General features: G+C 48.1%; 2 protein-coding genes across 2 annotated transcripts; one reads left to right on the forward strand and one right to left on the reverse strand.

Moving 5' to 3' along the window:
- The first annotated feature begins 4,776 nt into the window (after positions 1-4,776).
- Positions 4,777-6,750, forward strand: KHDC3L (KH domain containing 3 like, subcortical maternal complex member). The gene is made up of 3 exons (XM_061131534.1): positions 4,777-4,942; positions 5,079-5,258; positions 5,525-6,750. The coding sequence occupies exons 1-3, from the start codon at positions 4,777-4,779 to the stop codon at positions 6,748-6,750; spliced, it is 1,572 nt and encodes a 523-aa protein (XP_060987517.1).
- Positions 6,751-14,280: 7,530 nt separating this feature from the next.
- Positions 14,281-15,189, reverse strand: OOEP (oocyte expressed protein). Its single transcript, XM_061131536.1, has 3 exons — positions 15,027-15,189; positions 14,708-14,887; positions 14,281-14,360 (listed from the first exon to the last, which is right to left on the reverse strand). The coding sequence occupies exons 1-3, from the start codon at positions 15,187-15,189 to the stop codon at positions 14,281-14,283; spliced, it is 423 nt and encodes a 140-aa protein (XP_060987519.1).
- Between the last annotated feature and the right edge of the window lie 334 nt (positions 15,190-15,523).

The raw sequence follows: 15,523 nt of genomic DNA on the forward strand, positions 1-15,523 counted from the left end.
GCTCAGTTGCTCGGTCTTCTTCAGCTCTTCGCAACCCCATGGACTATGGCCCACCAGGCTCCTCTGTCCGTGGGATTCTCCAAGCAAGAATACTGAAGTGGGTTGCCATGCCCTCCACCAGGAGATCTTCCTCACCCAGGGATTGAACCCAGGTCTCCTGCATCACCTGCATTTGCAGGTGGGTTCTTTACCACTAGCACCACCTGCTGCTAAGCTGAGAGAAAACCAGAAAAACGTGTCCTGGCTGCGCACTGGAGAAGTGTTTTCCTTCAGTCTCAAACAAGGAGGGAAATAAATACACGCCCCTAAGGACCAGTTCAAGAGATGGAGAGGCCACACTGGCCCAGAAGCATCACCAGAATCAGGATGGTCCCTTGGTCTCCCTGTGCCCAGCAGTGTCCCGCCCAGGGGACCCCCGGGGTTCTGGGGGCCTGCTTGTTCAGGCTGGGAGCGGGCTCTGGCTGGGGACCGATTCCTGTTTCCTCCCTCCCTTGGCTGCACTGCTAGCCAGAGCCACTCCCTCGCCCCCCTGCTCTGTGTGACGGAGGTGGGGGTTCCAGGGCCGGCCAAGTCGATGGTCACAAATACTGTGGCCTGTCTTCACATTGTCTGGGACACCAGCTCCAAGTGCAGGGACTCACTGTGAGTGGCGGGACACTCCAGGGGACCCAGGGCAGCCCACTCAGTGGAGAACCTGGCAGGAAGATCCAAGCAGTCCACACATCATCCTCAATGCAGGTCCAGTGGAGAAAAACCCACACGCTCCACTTCCAAGCAATGTTTTAGTGCTTACCAGACAACCAAAAACAGTGTAAAGAAAAGGGATAAAACTTTTTTTTTTTTTAAAGGGAGCACTGGGGTCTCGAGGCCAACTTTTGAATAACAGGAATTCTAAAAAACAAAAGGGGAAAAACGATGAACAAAATAATTTAAAAGTATTTCCCAAAGATTAAAATCAGAAAGGCCTAAATGTCTCAAAAACACCACTGGAAGCTAGGGGACAATGAAGGAAAGAATGAGATTTTGAGGGAAAAATTATTTCCACCCAAGAAACTATATAGATGTCTGATTAACTGGATATCTGGGAAGATAGAAAGAAAATATTTTCAGACATGCCATCTTCCTCAGGAAAATGATAGAGGATTTGCTTCATCAAAATGTAAGGATGTCTCTCTCTGAAGAGAACTAAAATAACTAAACCATTGCCTCAAAGACCCTGTACTTGGTGAGGGGAAACCTGGGGTTCTCAAGGTGAATGCAGCCAGGGAACCCCATATAGCCTGCAACAGAGTCCAAGTTCCTCAACCTTGCCTGACCTCCCCCACTTTCTCCAAACCCACCCACACCCTGGACACAGAAACACTCCCAAGTATTTCACCAAGGCTGGTAGTTAAGAGCAAAGAAAAGGGTTAATCCTTGTGCTCTTGAAAATTCTAAAGCTAATGTTTTAACCCAAACTGGACTACAAAACTAGGAGACAATGAACAATAACTTTAAAAAAAAAAAACATATTTCACATCTAGGTACAATATTCAAGTACTTTAGAATGAAGCAATCTATCTGGCAACTCAGATAGCCATTGAGAATTACAAGGAACTGCAATATTATATCTAGAAACAGTATAGCAAGAAATTTGCCAGCTGTGAGGTTTCCAAGAGAACTCCTAAACTCTAAACCACCTTTCCCTTGGTTCCATGAAGTAAAACATTTCATTTCAAAAATTCACTTGAAACCTGTTTTTATATCTTTTTGTTGCCCACTGCTTTTAAGCTCTACCTGAAAAATGTATTTCTCGTTTTAATTAACCCATCACATTAGATACCATGGGACTTCCCTGGTGGCTCAGATGGTAAACTGTCTGCCTATAATGAGGGAGACAAGGGTTCAATCCCTGGGTCAGGAAGATCTCCTGGAGAAGGAAATGGCCGCCCATTCCAGTATTCTTCCTGGAGAATTCCATGTAGAGGAGACTGGCAGGCTACAGTTCATGGGGTCACAGAGAGTGGGACACAACTGAGCAACTAACACTTTCACTTTCTGAATTACTAGTTCCTACAAATCAAATACACAAAACATTAATATATTGAATATAAATTAGTACTTCATCTTAAAGTCACACATATAAATCCATTACTTAATTATATATTTTAAATTGGAACTGCAAAACCATCTGTCTAATATGTTAAATTATCTAAAATATTATAGAAACATAAAACACCATGTATTGGGTTGGCGAAAAATTTCATTCAGATTTTTGCATAAGATATTACAGAAAAGCCAGATGATCTTTTTTGCTAACCCAATATATGGACTCCTTTCATTTTTAAAACCACTTTGGAGATTAACTAAAGTAAAACAAATCACTTCTACTTTATTTCTTTTTGGCTTCAATGCATCTTCATTGCTTCCTGTGGGGTTTCTCTAGTCGTGAGCAACTCACAGACTACAGCTGGGACAGGAGAGTTGCGGTGCAGGGGCTTAGCTATATGTGGAATCTTCCTGCAGCAGGGATCAAACCCATGTTCCTGGCATTGGCAGGCAGACTCTTAACCACTAGAACACCAGAGAAGTCCTAAACTGCTTATATTTAAATGTGTACAATTGGACCAATTTTGACATATAGACATATCCAGTGAAACCACCACTGTAATCAAGATAATGCGCATTCCATCATCCCAACACTAGGAGGGTACCCTAGTGTCTCTTTCCAGTCCCTTCCCCTTTTTACCCCATCCCTAAGCAATCATGCCCTGACTTCTGTCACTATAGATTAGCTTGCATATTCTAGGATTTTACATAAACAAGAGGCTATTTTTTAATACAAGGACTAATACTATGGTTTCAATTCTCTTAAACATTTCTATACCTGATTCTGAAACTTCAAAGAAGTAAAAGATCTCAAGACACATACATACACACATAGGTGACAAAACATGCATAGAACTGACAGTACCCTTGTAAGCCAACTAAGGAAGAAAAATATCATCCTAAAGCATTTTGATACTGGAAAGAGGCTGCACGCCAGAGATTTTCATGGGGCTGCTTCCTGAACTGGATTCTTGTAGGTGACACTGATGGGACCTCACATGTCAATTCCTAGTTGCTGTGTGAATGACTCCATAACCTCCAGAGAAGATGGCTCTGGAGCCCAGATCCTTGGGTTTCATTATCTGCTCACTTAGCTGCTCTGCCTTCCCACAGAAGTTTCTAATTCTATCCCATGACCCCTTGGAATGGATTTTGCCCTTCTTTGGCTCCGACATCATATTCAGCTTAGGTCTCAAGACTTTTAGACCCTGTCAGACACCTGTGAATTTCTTATGCACTTCTTTGGCCTCACTACTCCCATGGAGCCTACCTGAATCCTGAGGACCTCAAGCCACTGGATCTGAGCATGATACCCCAACTACTGATGAGAAGGGCTTCCCTGGTGGCTCAGTGGGTAAAGAGTCTGCCTGCAGTGCGGGAGAACTGAGTTCGATCCCTGGCTTGGGAAGATCCCCTAGAGAAGGAAATGGCAACCCACTCCAGTATTCTTGCCTGGAGAAGTCCATGGACAGAGGAGCCTGGTGGGCTACAGTCTATGGGGTCACAAAAAGTCGGACACGATTGAGTGACTAACGTGTGACTGATGGGAAAGCTGTGTAGCTTCATCTTCCCGAGTAGTGGTTAATAGGTAATGCTTTAAGCTGGATGAAAAAATCAAGACATGGAGGTACAATCCTGTTTCAAGGGATTTTCCTCTGGGGTCCAAACCACGTGGACCATGTGCTGTTGGGTGTGTTCAGCCATCTCTCAAAGGTTAAGGCAGAAGTTGGAAATTCAGTGGCATCTGGGGAGGGACAGGGTTCAGGAGGAAGTGGGGGTTTACTTTGGCCTCTGAATACTTTTTTGACTCCTTCAGATTTTTGTTTCTCCGATGTCTTTAATTAGATTTTTCCATTAAAAAGTTATTCCAACCTCTGACGAATGCTAAACTGGTCCCCTTAGGACTGTCTGAAATGCACCTGAGTGTGCCTATGCAGTCACTAAGTTCTACCTAACGCTTTGTGACCCCATGGATTGTAGCCCACCAGGCTCCTCTGTCAATGGGATTCTCCAGGCAAGGATACTGGAGTGGGTTGTCTTTCCTTTCCCCAGGGGATCTTGCCAACCCAAGGATCAAACCTGAGTCTCCTGCATTACAGGCAGATTTGTTACCCTCTGAGCCACCAAGAAATGCACCTGAAAGTGAAAGTCGCTCTGTAGGGTCAGACTCTGCGACCCAGGGACTGTAGTCCATGGAATTCTCCAGACCAGAATACTGGAGTGGGTAGCCCTTCCCTTCTCTAGGGGATCTTCCCAACCTAGAGATCGAACCCAGGTCTCCGCATTGCAGACGGATTCTTTACCAGCTGAGCCACCAGGGAAGCCTCCAAAAATGCACCTGGATCTCTGCAAATACGGATTCGCGCCTCTGAAAATGATCGTCCGGATGTGGGCTCTTTCCTAACATCTCAGGGACTGTCCCAGCCTCTCTGTGTCCACCGTTACGGCTTCCGCAGCTTCCCGGCCTTGGCCGCCCGCGGGGCGCGCGGGTAACAGGAAGGCTCAAGCGCCGCTCGGGCGTGAGCCCCAGAGCAGCTGCGCCCGCGGGGAAGCAGCAGCAGCTGCGGGTTTGCGAGGCGAGGCCTGCGAGCCAATGAGAAGGGCGCGGGGTGGGGCGGCGCTGGCCAAAAGCCCTTGAAGTGCGCGGGCGCGGGCTGCTTTTGCGGTGTACGGCGGGGGCGCCACAGCATGGCCGCTCCCAAGCGGTTTCCGACGCTTGTTCAGCTGGAGCAGCGAGGGAAGCTCTTCGAGGTGCTTGGTAACCTCACCAAGCGGCCCTACTGGTTTCACTCCGAGTACCTCAAGAGCCCGAAGGCAGTTCACCTGGAGGCCTGGCTGGTGGAAGCGATCTTCGGTGAGTGGGCCCGAGAGGGGAAGTCAAGGCCGTCGCTCGGCCCCGGGGTGGCCGCGTCCTCGGCAGGCTTCTCCGGCGGCCGGGGCTGCCCTCCAGCGCCCCCGCTGCTAACGACACATATTTGCTTCCCGAGCAGGCCGGGGTGGAGAACACATCCCTCACGTCGAGTGTGTGTCACAGACCCTGCTTCACGTTCATCAGTGGGACCCGGACGGCGAGGCTGAAATCTTGATATTTGGCCGGCCTTATTACCAGCAGGATGTATCCAAGATGATCATGAATTTGGCTGACTATCACCGTCAACTCCGGGCGCGAAGTACGCGGATGGGAACCATGAAAGGCACCCTATGCAGGCCACGGGTTCTTGGGAGAGGTCTTGATGCTTCCGGGCTGTGCCTGGGTAGCGGTCTCATCCGTTTAGTTCTCCTGGGAGAGGGTGTCCTCTTTGTAAGGGATCTAGAAGAGCGAACTGACCTCCTGTTTTCAGATTTCGGAACCCTAGCCCCGCAGCCCGAACGGATCACCCGCTTTGTGGGACGCATGGGACACAGGTGCGACTTCCTCTCTTTGCTCTTTTTCCAGGCTCTGAGAAGGCTCCTGCCCGAGAGGCCGGGACCCAGCGATCCCCCGACGCAGTCCAGGAGGCCGGGACCCAGCGGTCCCCCGACGCAGTCCAGGAGGCCGGGACCCAGCGGTCCCCCGACGCAGTCCAGGAGGCCGGGACCCAGCGGTCCCCCGACGCAGTCCAGGAGGCCGGGACCCAGCGGTCCCCCGACGCAGTCCAGGAGGCCGGGACCCAGCGGTCCCCCGACGCAGTCCAGGAGGCCGGGACCCAGCGGTCCCCCGACGCAGTCCAGGAGGCCGGGACCCAGCGGTCCCCCAGCGCATTCCAGCAGACGGCGACCCAGCGGTCCCCCAGCGCATTCCAGCAGACGGCGACCCAGCTGTCACCCGGGAAAGCCCGGGATACGGGGACCCAGCGATTCCCCAGCGCTGCCCGAGAGGCCGGGGCCCAGCGTTCCCCCAGCGCAACCCAGCAGGCGGCGATCCAGTTGTCAGCCGATAAAGTCCGGGAGACTGGGACCCAGCGATCCCCCAGCGCTGCCCGAGAGGCGGCGACCCAGCGGTCCCCCGGCGCAGCCCGCGAGGCGGCGACCCAGCGGTCCCCCGGCGCAGCCCGCGAGGCGGCGACCCAGCGGTCCCCCGGCGCAGCCCGCGAGGCGGCGACCCAGCGGTCCCCCGGCGCAGCCCGCGAGGCGGCGACCCAGAGGTCCCCCGGCGCAGCCCGCGAGGCGGCGACCCAGCGGTCCCCCGGCGCAGCCCGCGAGGCGGCGACCCAGCGGTCCCCCGGCGCAGCCCGCGAGGCGGCCACCCAGCGGTCCCCCGGCGCAGCCCGCGAGGCGGCCACCCAGCGGTCCCCCGGCGCAGCCCGCGAGGCGGCCACCCAGCGGTCCCCCGGCGCAGCCCGCGAGGCGGCGACCCAGCGGTCCCCCGGCGCAGCCCGCGAGGCGGCGACCCAGCGGTCCCCCGGCGCAGCCCGCGAGGCGGCGACCCAGCGGTCCCCCGGCGCAGCCCGCGAGGCGGCCACCCAGCGGTCCCCCGGCGCAGCCCGCGAGGCGGCCACCCAGCGGTCCCCCGGCGCAGCCCGCGAGGCGGCGACCCAGCGGTCCCCCGGCGCAGCCCGCGAGGCGGCGACCCAGCGGTCCCCCGGCGCAGACCGCGAGGCGGCGACCCAGCGGTCCCCCGGCGCAGTCCGGGAAGCCGGCACCCAGAGCTTCCTCGAAGTTACGCGGGATCGCAGTTTCTGAAGGCGTTCCGCGCTCAGGAGCCAGAGAGCCAGGCAAGGTCCAAGCGAAAGCCCCTCCTGGAAACCTGTACTCGTAGGTCCCGGTCTGCTGCAGAAGCTGAGAAAAGAATGGTGTGGGTTTTTGATTTTTGATTTCCCTGGTCCCCGCCACTCCCTGTTAAGGATTTGCAAACATGGGTCTAAAGAGTTCTAATAAAGAATCCAATTTCCCTAACGTCTGTTATTAATAACTGGCAGAGAGACGCGGAGGGAGAAGCACCTTCCTCCAGCAGCAGCTATTGCTCCGGACTGCTTTCGATCGAGATGCAAGCGTGCGAAGTCGCTTCAGTCGGGTCTGACTCTTTGCTATCCTGTGGACTGTAGCCTCCTCATTCCATGGGATTCTCTAGACAAGAATTCTAGAGGTGGTTGCTATGCTCTTCACCAGGGGATCTTCCCCACCCTGGGATCCAACCCGCGCCTCTGACGTCTCCCGATTGGCAGGCAGGTTCTTGACCGCTAGCGCCACCTGGGAGGCCCGCTACCCAACGCAGATGAGAGCTTTGTTTTCCACCCGCCCGGGGCCGCAATCTCTCCCGCCTCAGTCAGGGGCTTCCCCGGTGCTCCCTCACCGCGCGCGCCTGGCTTTGCAAGGTGAGGGACCTCCAGGGCCGGCGAGTCTGTCCTCATGGGAAAACTTTCTAAGCCTGCGATGTTTCTACTCAAAGTATCATGGGACGCGAAAATTTGGTTTCAACCCGGGTCTCATGGCTGGGTGCAAGTGACTTACCAGCTTGAGCAACTGCTGGCTAGGAGGGAAAACTGAAAGGGCCAGGGCAATCCAGCGGTCTTCTCAAAGTCCTGCGCGGGTGAAGTCATTGAGACACAAGCAGTGCTGGTAACTCTTCCCGACCAATTAGTAACCCCAGGAGTAGGGTGCTCTTTGTCACTTTAAGATTGAAACATACTTGACATGTAAATTCAAGGTGTGTAAATTTAAATTTACTGTGTAATTTAAGGTGTACAACACCTCTATCAGTTTGGCTTCCTGTTCCTGCCTGCCGACTGGGATGCTGGTCCCCTCACTAGAAGTAAACTGTTAACAGCTAGATGATAGGATTAAAACAAAAAAAAAAAAAACACCAATCAAAGCACGAATCAATTTAGTGCTATGAAATTTTCATTTTAAAAATACAAGGAAACCCAATTTTAAAGAGCAGGCAGTGGTATGTCTGTCGTAGACTCTCTAGTCACTACTAATGACCACTCCAATTTAAAATAAGCTTTTGGTTTATGAGAGAATAAAGATGCAAAGCTGAATTTACAAACACGTTATCAACTATTTTCAGAAGAGCCAAGGGAAGCCTAGGCTGAGTGAGCCCTAAACATTTAACACTTAATACAGACTGAAAGGTCCAATTGAGGCTACATCAGAGAAGAATTAAGACTCATTCTTGATCTCCCTCCTCCCCTCCCCTCCAGCTCTAAGTAGTACACACCTTTCAACAGTTCAACTTGCACTTTACCTAATTGTATACACCTTTTTTCTCTTTCTAGCAGCTTGATTTTCCGGAGGATGGTTACAGTTTCATTTAGATCTCCCCTTAGTGGTCAATTAGTTTCCCAAATTACTCAATTACAAACTGCTGTCTTTAATTCCTACTTGCATCCTTCAGGCCTCCTAACTGGAGATCCACGAATGTCAGTGTTCACAGCAGCACGATTTACAGTAGCCAAGATATGGAAGCAGCCTGAGTGTCCAACAACAGAAGAATGAATAAAGAAGATGTGGTACATACATACACAATGATATATTACTTAGCCATAAGAATGAAATTGTCACTTCAACAACATGGATGGACCTAGAGTATTATGCTTAGTGAGTTAAGTCAGAGAAAAACAAATGCTGTTATCACTTGTATATGGAATCTAAAAAATAAACTAATATATATAACAAAACAGAAACAGACTTACAGATAGAGAGAACAAACTAGTGGTTACCAGTGACGACGAGGTAGGGGATGGGCAAGATAAAGGAATATAACCAAAAGGTACAAGCTACTATGTTTACAATTAATAGGCAACAAGGGTCCCTTCTTCTGCAGCACAGGGACATGGAGCCATTATTTTGTAATAACTTTAAGTGGAGTATAAGCTGTAAAACTACTGAACCACTATGTTGTACATCTAAAACTAACATAATATTTTAAATCAACTCTACTTAAATTCTAAAAAGTTTTTTTTTTAATCCTGAAGAATTCTGGAAACAGTGACTCTTGCACATTTATGCAAGTAAAATGACTGAGGGTTAGTAAAGAGGTCAGCCTAAACAGGTTTTGAACAGGTTGACTAGAGGCACCAAAGAAAAAGGTTCGCTGTTGACAGACTGGAAACTGCTTGAGCTAGCCATGGAGCTCATGTGACAGCCTGGCCACTCCACAACTCCTGCCGCTCCACTTTGGCTGTGCGAGGTTGGCACTATTTCACTACTTCCCTTATCAGAATTCCTGAACTCCACACTTTTGATCAAAACAAGGCCTCTTAAAATATCACTATTAAGAATGGAAACAAAACATGTGCTTCCTGATGTGATGCACTGTGAAAGACACAGTATGATTTACCCAATATTTTTGCCAAAAATATACAACCTAGATCTAACCATGAGGAAGCACCAAAAAAAACAGGATTTGTGAGCAAGAAAAAGATAAATGCAGGTTGTTTGAGAACAGTGAATCCTGCTTGCACACTTTAGGGTCAGTGTAAACAGGTTGGTAGCAAATCCTTTAGTGTGGAGGGTGTCTTTCAGTGGGCTCACTAGAGCTATCAAAATTTACAATGTGAGCTATTTATGGGTTCTCTGGAAATCTTGGGAATATAGCTATGGAGCATAAGTGACAGGTTATTTCTGTTATGTCCACCTGTATGCTTCAGTTTAATATACATCTTCACTATTTAGAGCATCAGAATTTTTCACTAGACCCTAAGGAAAAACTTTATTACAGCCTTCTCGGGTCCTTCTGAAGCACATGTAAAATCAAGACTCTAAAAAAGGCTCTCATCTTATAGCCTCAGCACCTAAAAAGGTGGTTGTGATTATAACTGGAATTGCACTGAATTCTGAGAAGACTGACCACAAATGTGCAACCCTGGACTTTGCTAGCCAAGAACATAGTGTCCTCACTTATTCAGCTGTTTTTCCTTCCTCCTACCCTTTTCATTAATGTGAAACAGAATGTAATAAATTAATATTTTTATAATCCCTAAGGCAAAACAGAGGGGGAAATCTCTTTAAAGTATTGTTAAAATGATAAATAAAAATTTATGTAACATAAAATAATGAAAGGAAAAGAACAAAAAAGACATGATAGGAAACAAAGCAAAATGGCAGACAAATCCAATCATATTGATAATTACATTAAACTAGAATGGGCTAAATCCCCCACTCAAAAAGCAGAGATATTCCAACTAGATAAAGACAGATGCAAAAGACTACACAGAATATTATGCTATCAATACTTAAATGTCCAGAAAATGTGACAGTGGAGACAGACAGCAGACTGCCTGGAGCTGGAGGCAGGAGTGATGACAGACTTTGTAAAGTGATGGAAAAGTTTCCAAGCTGGCCTGTGCTGATGGTGGCACAACTCACAAGTTTGTTAAAAAAGAAAGTAAACTGACACTCACATTTTTATATTATGTAACCAACTAAGTGCATTTTTAAAAATTGCAGTTCAATAGCACTAATACCTAAATTCTCTAAAATAAAAATTGTTGACAAAGATGTAGAGCAACTGGAAGTCTCATACATTGCTGAAAAGAATGGAAATTGGTTCAGTCACCTTGGCACCTTGAACTTACACACACCCTATCACCTAGCAATTTCAATCCTAGATATATACTCAATAGAAATGCACATATGTATGCACCATGTACAATTTTCATAGTAGCTGTATTTGTTGTAAGTTCAAATAGGGAACAATCAAAGTACATATCAACAGGATGGAAAACTAAAATTAAGGTTTATTCATACAATGGAACTATCACTGTTGGCAACAGGAACAAATCTTACACTGAATCCAATTACAGTTGTCACAACAGTAGTTATCCTTGGGCAGGATGCAAACAGGGGCTTCTGGAGTCTAACTAATGCCTTTCTCCCCTCTGGCTACTGGCTTAACGGATGTGTTCTATTTGATGAATCTTTTCACACTGTGGATATGCATGGCTTTGATATGAATGGAATGCTCTACATCAATAAAATGTTTACTAAAATTACAGAAAAATATTTGGAGTAATAGAAAACTTCTTGAAGGGACTATATGAGCAGTGAGATTTTGTAATTACTTTAATACTTTATATATCACCTTATTTAAAAATATTGAGGATGTAAGTATGTCATCAGAATCTTGTCCCTTAATAGAATAACAAATACTATGGATTCTTAACAAATTAAATGTATTCTAACTCCTCTTAAAACACACATGCACACAAAGAGAATGAGACTAAATTCAATCGTGGAGAAAAATAAAAGCACATGGGAAAGTATAATAGAGACGTGAGATGCTAGAATCAATGTTTTGGTTCAAATCTCATGCATCACCACATCCTAGCTGTGTGACCTCAGCAATTTACTGAGGCTGCAAGCATCCTATGCTTAGCATAAGGCCTGGTATGTTGACACAAGCTCTTATCAATACATATGTAACTAGAATTACTTCCAAGTTCTGAAAATTAGAATGACAGAGCAACTACTCTTTTTAGATATTGAATATTGCATTAGTTTGCTAGGGCTACCGCCACAAAATAACAGACAAGGTGGTTTAAACAGCAGATAGGTAGTTTCTCAAAGTTCTGGAGGCTATAAGCCCAAGTTCAAGGTGTCAGCAGGTTTGGTTTCTTCTGAGGCCCCTCTCCTTGGCTTACAGATATGGGTGCCTTCTTGCTGTGACCTCACCTGGTCTTTGCTTTGGTCATGCATACCTGTATCTGTGGGTCATACTGGCCCACAGATAACCTCATTTAACCTTAATTACCTCTTTAAAGACCCTATTTCAAACAGAGTCAAATTCTGAGGTACTGGGATTAGGACTTCAACATGTCAATGTGTATAAAGAATAGAGAACAGGATCATTTAGTAACTTAGTTTTGGATAATTTTTGGAAAATTGGAATAAGTTTTAAGCATAACCTTCTTCCTCTGAATGCCAAACAGTCAAAAAACATTCACAACTTTTTATAAAAATCCCACCAGTAAAAACCTGTAAAAATATTTATCAAATTTCTACAAAAGGAGAAAAAGTAGGCCTCCTAAGCTTAACTGTAAAAGATGAGGATGAGGGGGAAATCACACAGAAAATAGTAATTGGTTTAACTACATACAATAAAAATTTCTGTATGCAAAAAACTTGAGCAGCAAAGGGGTGGACAATATTGGTTATAATGGACCATTATTTGTTATAAAAGCTTACACAGATAATAAAAATCCTTATCTTCAGAGTTGAAAGAGGTAATGACAGGAAAGAATAAAGAAAAATGTAAAAAGTTTTTAACGAAAATGTGAAGCAAAGTAGAATAATGTTCAGTATCACTTGTAATCAAAGATTTGTGTTGTTGTTCAGTCACTAAGTCGTGTCCCACTCTTTGCCACTCTATGGCTGTGGCATGCCAGGCTCCTCTGTCCTCCACTATCTCGAGTGTTTGCTCAAATTCATGTTCACTGAATCGGTGACGCTATCTAGCCATCTCATTCTCTGCCGCCTTCTCCTTTTGCCTTCAATCTTTCCCAGAATCAGGGGCTTTTCCAATGAGTTGGTCTTCACATCAGGTGGGCAAGTATTAGAGCTTCAGCATCAGTGCTTCCAATGAATATTCAGGGTTGATTTCCTTTAGGATTGACTGGTTTTATCTCCTTGTAGTCCAATTGATCCTTGAGAATCTTCTCCAGCACAATTCAAAAGCATCAATTCTTCAGTGCTCAGGCTTTTTTATGGTCCACCTCTCGCATCTGTATATGACTACTGGAAAACCCAGAGTTCTGACTATACAGACATTGGTTGGCAAAATGATGTTTCTGCTTTTTAGTATGCTGTCTAGGCTATCATAGCTTACCTTCCAAGGATCAAGTGTCTTTTAATCTAATGGCTGCAGTCTATTATATGCTTATAAAAGAAGGTTCACTTCAGACTTTTCTGAGTGTGGATAAGAGAAACTTTACTAAGGGTAAAGTAATGCCTGCAGATGTGTGTATGTGTACGTGTGTGTCGGGGGGGAGGCTCAGTTGTGTCCAGCTCTTTGTGACCCCATAGACTGTGGGGTGCCAGGTTTCTCTGTGCATGGAATTTTCCAGGCAAGAATACGAGAGTGGATTGCCATTTCCTTTTGTTCCAATATTGCCATTGCCATTGTTCCTTCCTAACCCAGGAATCAAACCGGCATCTCTTGTGTCTCCTGCACTGGTAGGCAAATTGTTTACCACTGTCCCACCTGGGAAGCCCAAGACTTGTGTATGTGTGCTTAAAATCCTTGCAAAGTGCTATTATCCCTTACTGCCAAGGGGTGAAGAAACAGCCAGAGCTAAATTAATTCCAACTTTGTGTCTGAAACCATGAGCTCTTGGCAATCATTCCTCCAACAATTCCGCTTCCGGAAAGTGGAAGCAGCATGCAGTTGGGACTGTTTTGCACAGATTGGTCACATCACTGTATAAGTAATGAATAAACAACTCAGCCCATGCAGGACACCTGCTTGGGGAGGATGTGGGGAGACAGCTGGCTGGAAGGACACCTCTCAGTGCACCAGCTGCCCTGGACCCTGGCTCCTCTGGTGAATTACAGCCCCAGCAGAAGGAATGAATGCTGATCACCTCAGCTTGCATGTTGAAATGCCCTCCCACGTTTGAGGTCAGAGACTCCACTCTAAGAAAACAGGGCACACTGGGTGCTATTCTGAAGCCAAATACCAGCTTGAAAGTTGACAGCCTCATAGGAGAAGCACTGGCATTACCTAAGAGGTTGTTAGAAATGCAAATTCACAGGCCTGATGTACTGACTCAGTATCAGTGCAGAAGGAGCTGAGGAAGCTGTGTTGCAGAAAGTTCTCAAGGTGATTCTCACACTAAAGTTTGAGAACAAATGATGCAAAAGAAACTCAAAGCTGACTGACCCTGCATTTCTGGCCTCTGCATGTAAGAGCCTGAGTCTGACCATAAAATCATAAAAGGGTTAATAGCTTCAAAATGGTAACAACCAAGAAAAAAAAAAAAGAAAGAAACCCATCACCTAACAGCCTTTTACCCACCTCTCACATCAAGACAAGAATGAAAAGTCTTTTAAAAATTTGCTTAATTTTGAGTGAGCAAAGATCTTTATGCCTTCGGACAAACATGAAATTCCTTTATTAACTAGAACGGCACTACAAACTCAGGTTGGCAGCAAAATAATCAAACCACTATACTTCATCAAGACACAGGAGGGAAAGGGCAGAGATTTAAGGATATCTGCTTCTCTTGAACATTAGCAGCAGAAGCAGGACTGTGCTCACGCTCCTGACAACACTCATGTAACAGGATGCTGGGGCACCTGTGGACCTGGTGCATGGGCCTTCAGGAATTCCTCAAGTTGTTCCATCTTCTCAGCTGGATAAGGAAAAATGCTGGGTTTCAAACTCCTCCTCCAAGGGGGAAGGGGTGTGCTGGCAGTATCATTTCTCTGGGTGGAAGCTCTGAACCTAGCTAGGATCTGGAATCAGTGGGCTGAAGGAGCTGAGGCCAGCACCGGCAGTAGGTGTCTGAATGCATGTCTCAGCTTTATTTTCTCAGGGTCCTGCTTGGACTCCTCTCTCAAGGGAGGCCCAGGGATCACCACCAAAATGGAGTTGGGACACTGCAAGGAGTTTTGGGAAGAGGAGAGGCTGGAAGGAAGTCATGGAAGGCCAGGTGGTTCCCCCTGCCTTCCTCCCAGACGCGTTTGCCAAGCCCCTCACCTCGGGCGCGCTGCTCCCGGAGCACTGACGCCTGGCTCAGAAGCACGCTCTTCACCTGACGCTGGACTGCTGGCCGCGCGAAAACCGTGACTTCGACCACGTTCCCAGTGTCAACAGCGTCCACCATCAGCAGGGCCTGGCTCATCCACTCCATTTCAGGAACCAAGGCTCGGTCTGGGCCTGAAAACGAAAGGAAAGCCGAAAAGTGTGGGTGAGGAGCGGGAGACGCTGGCCACGAAGGGACGTGACGGCTTGGGACCCGGCGCGGCTGGGGGCCCTCGACCGCTCTGAGAGGCCCGCTAGGCCCAGGGTCGCACACCAAAGATCGAGTCGGCCAGCCACGCCTCCAGGAAGAACACCAGCGGATTCCTCAAGTCCTGCGCAGGAAACCACCATGGCCGGATGCGAACCCGCGGCGAGGGAAGCGGGAACCCCAGCAGCCCGTCCCCGAGAGCCTCTGAGTCGCCAGCATCGTCGACCATGCTCCAACCACAGGCGAGAAGAGCAGCTCTCGCGGGGACTCGGGACTCGGCGCGAAGCCTGGGCCCTTTACTGCTCCCGGCAGGCCCCGCCCCCTCCGGTGCGCATGCGCCCAGCCACATCGCGGCCCAGGGGCGCAGAAGCGCGCGGGTATCCGGGCGCCTGAAGCTCCCGCATATGTGCCACGCGGTCCCCTACTATCGTCTCAGCGTGAAGCCCTGGAGGCTCTAGGAGGGTCCGCCGGGCGAGTAATGGCCGACCCCGAGGCGTCCGTAGTTCCTGATCGCGTGGTTGCATGAAGTGGGGTCCCGACCAGGCCCGGTCCAGTCAGGCCGC

This window comes from Dama dama, chromosome 28 (assembly GCF_033118175.1).
Source record: "Dama dama isolate Ldn47 chromosome 28, ASM3311817v1, whole genome shotgun sequence".
Lineage (NCBI taxonomy): Eukaryota > Metazoa > Chordata > Mammalia > Artiodactyla > Cervidae > Dama > Dama dama.

Coding starts and splice junctions, on each gene's coding strand:
- KHDC3L (XM_061131534.1), top strand. CDS start 4,777: ATGGCCGCTCCCAAGCGGTTTCCGACGCTTGTTCAGCTGGAGCAGCGA. Junction 4,943..5,078: donor GCTGGTGGAAGCGATCTTCG/GTGAGTGGGCCC, acceptor CTTCCCGAGCAG/GCCGGGGTGGAGAACACATC. Junction 5,259..5,524: donor CCGTCAACTCCGGGCGCGAA/GTACGCGGATGG, acceptor CTCTTTTTCCAG/GCTCTGAGAAGGCTCCTGCC.
- OOEP (XM_061131536.1), bottom strand. CDS start 15,189: ATGGTCGACGATGCTGGCGACTCAGAGGCTCTCGGGGACGGGCTGCTG. Junction 14,888..15,026: donor GCTGGCCGACTCGATCTTTG/GTGTGCGACCCT, acceptor TTTCGTTTTCAG/GCCCAGACCGAGCCTTGGTT. Junction 14,361..14,707: donor CCGGGAGCAGCGCGCCCGAG/GTGAGGGGCTTG, acceptor TTCCTTATCCAG/CTGAGAAGATGGAACAACTT.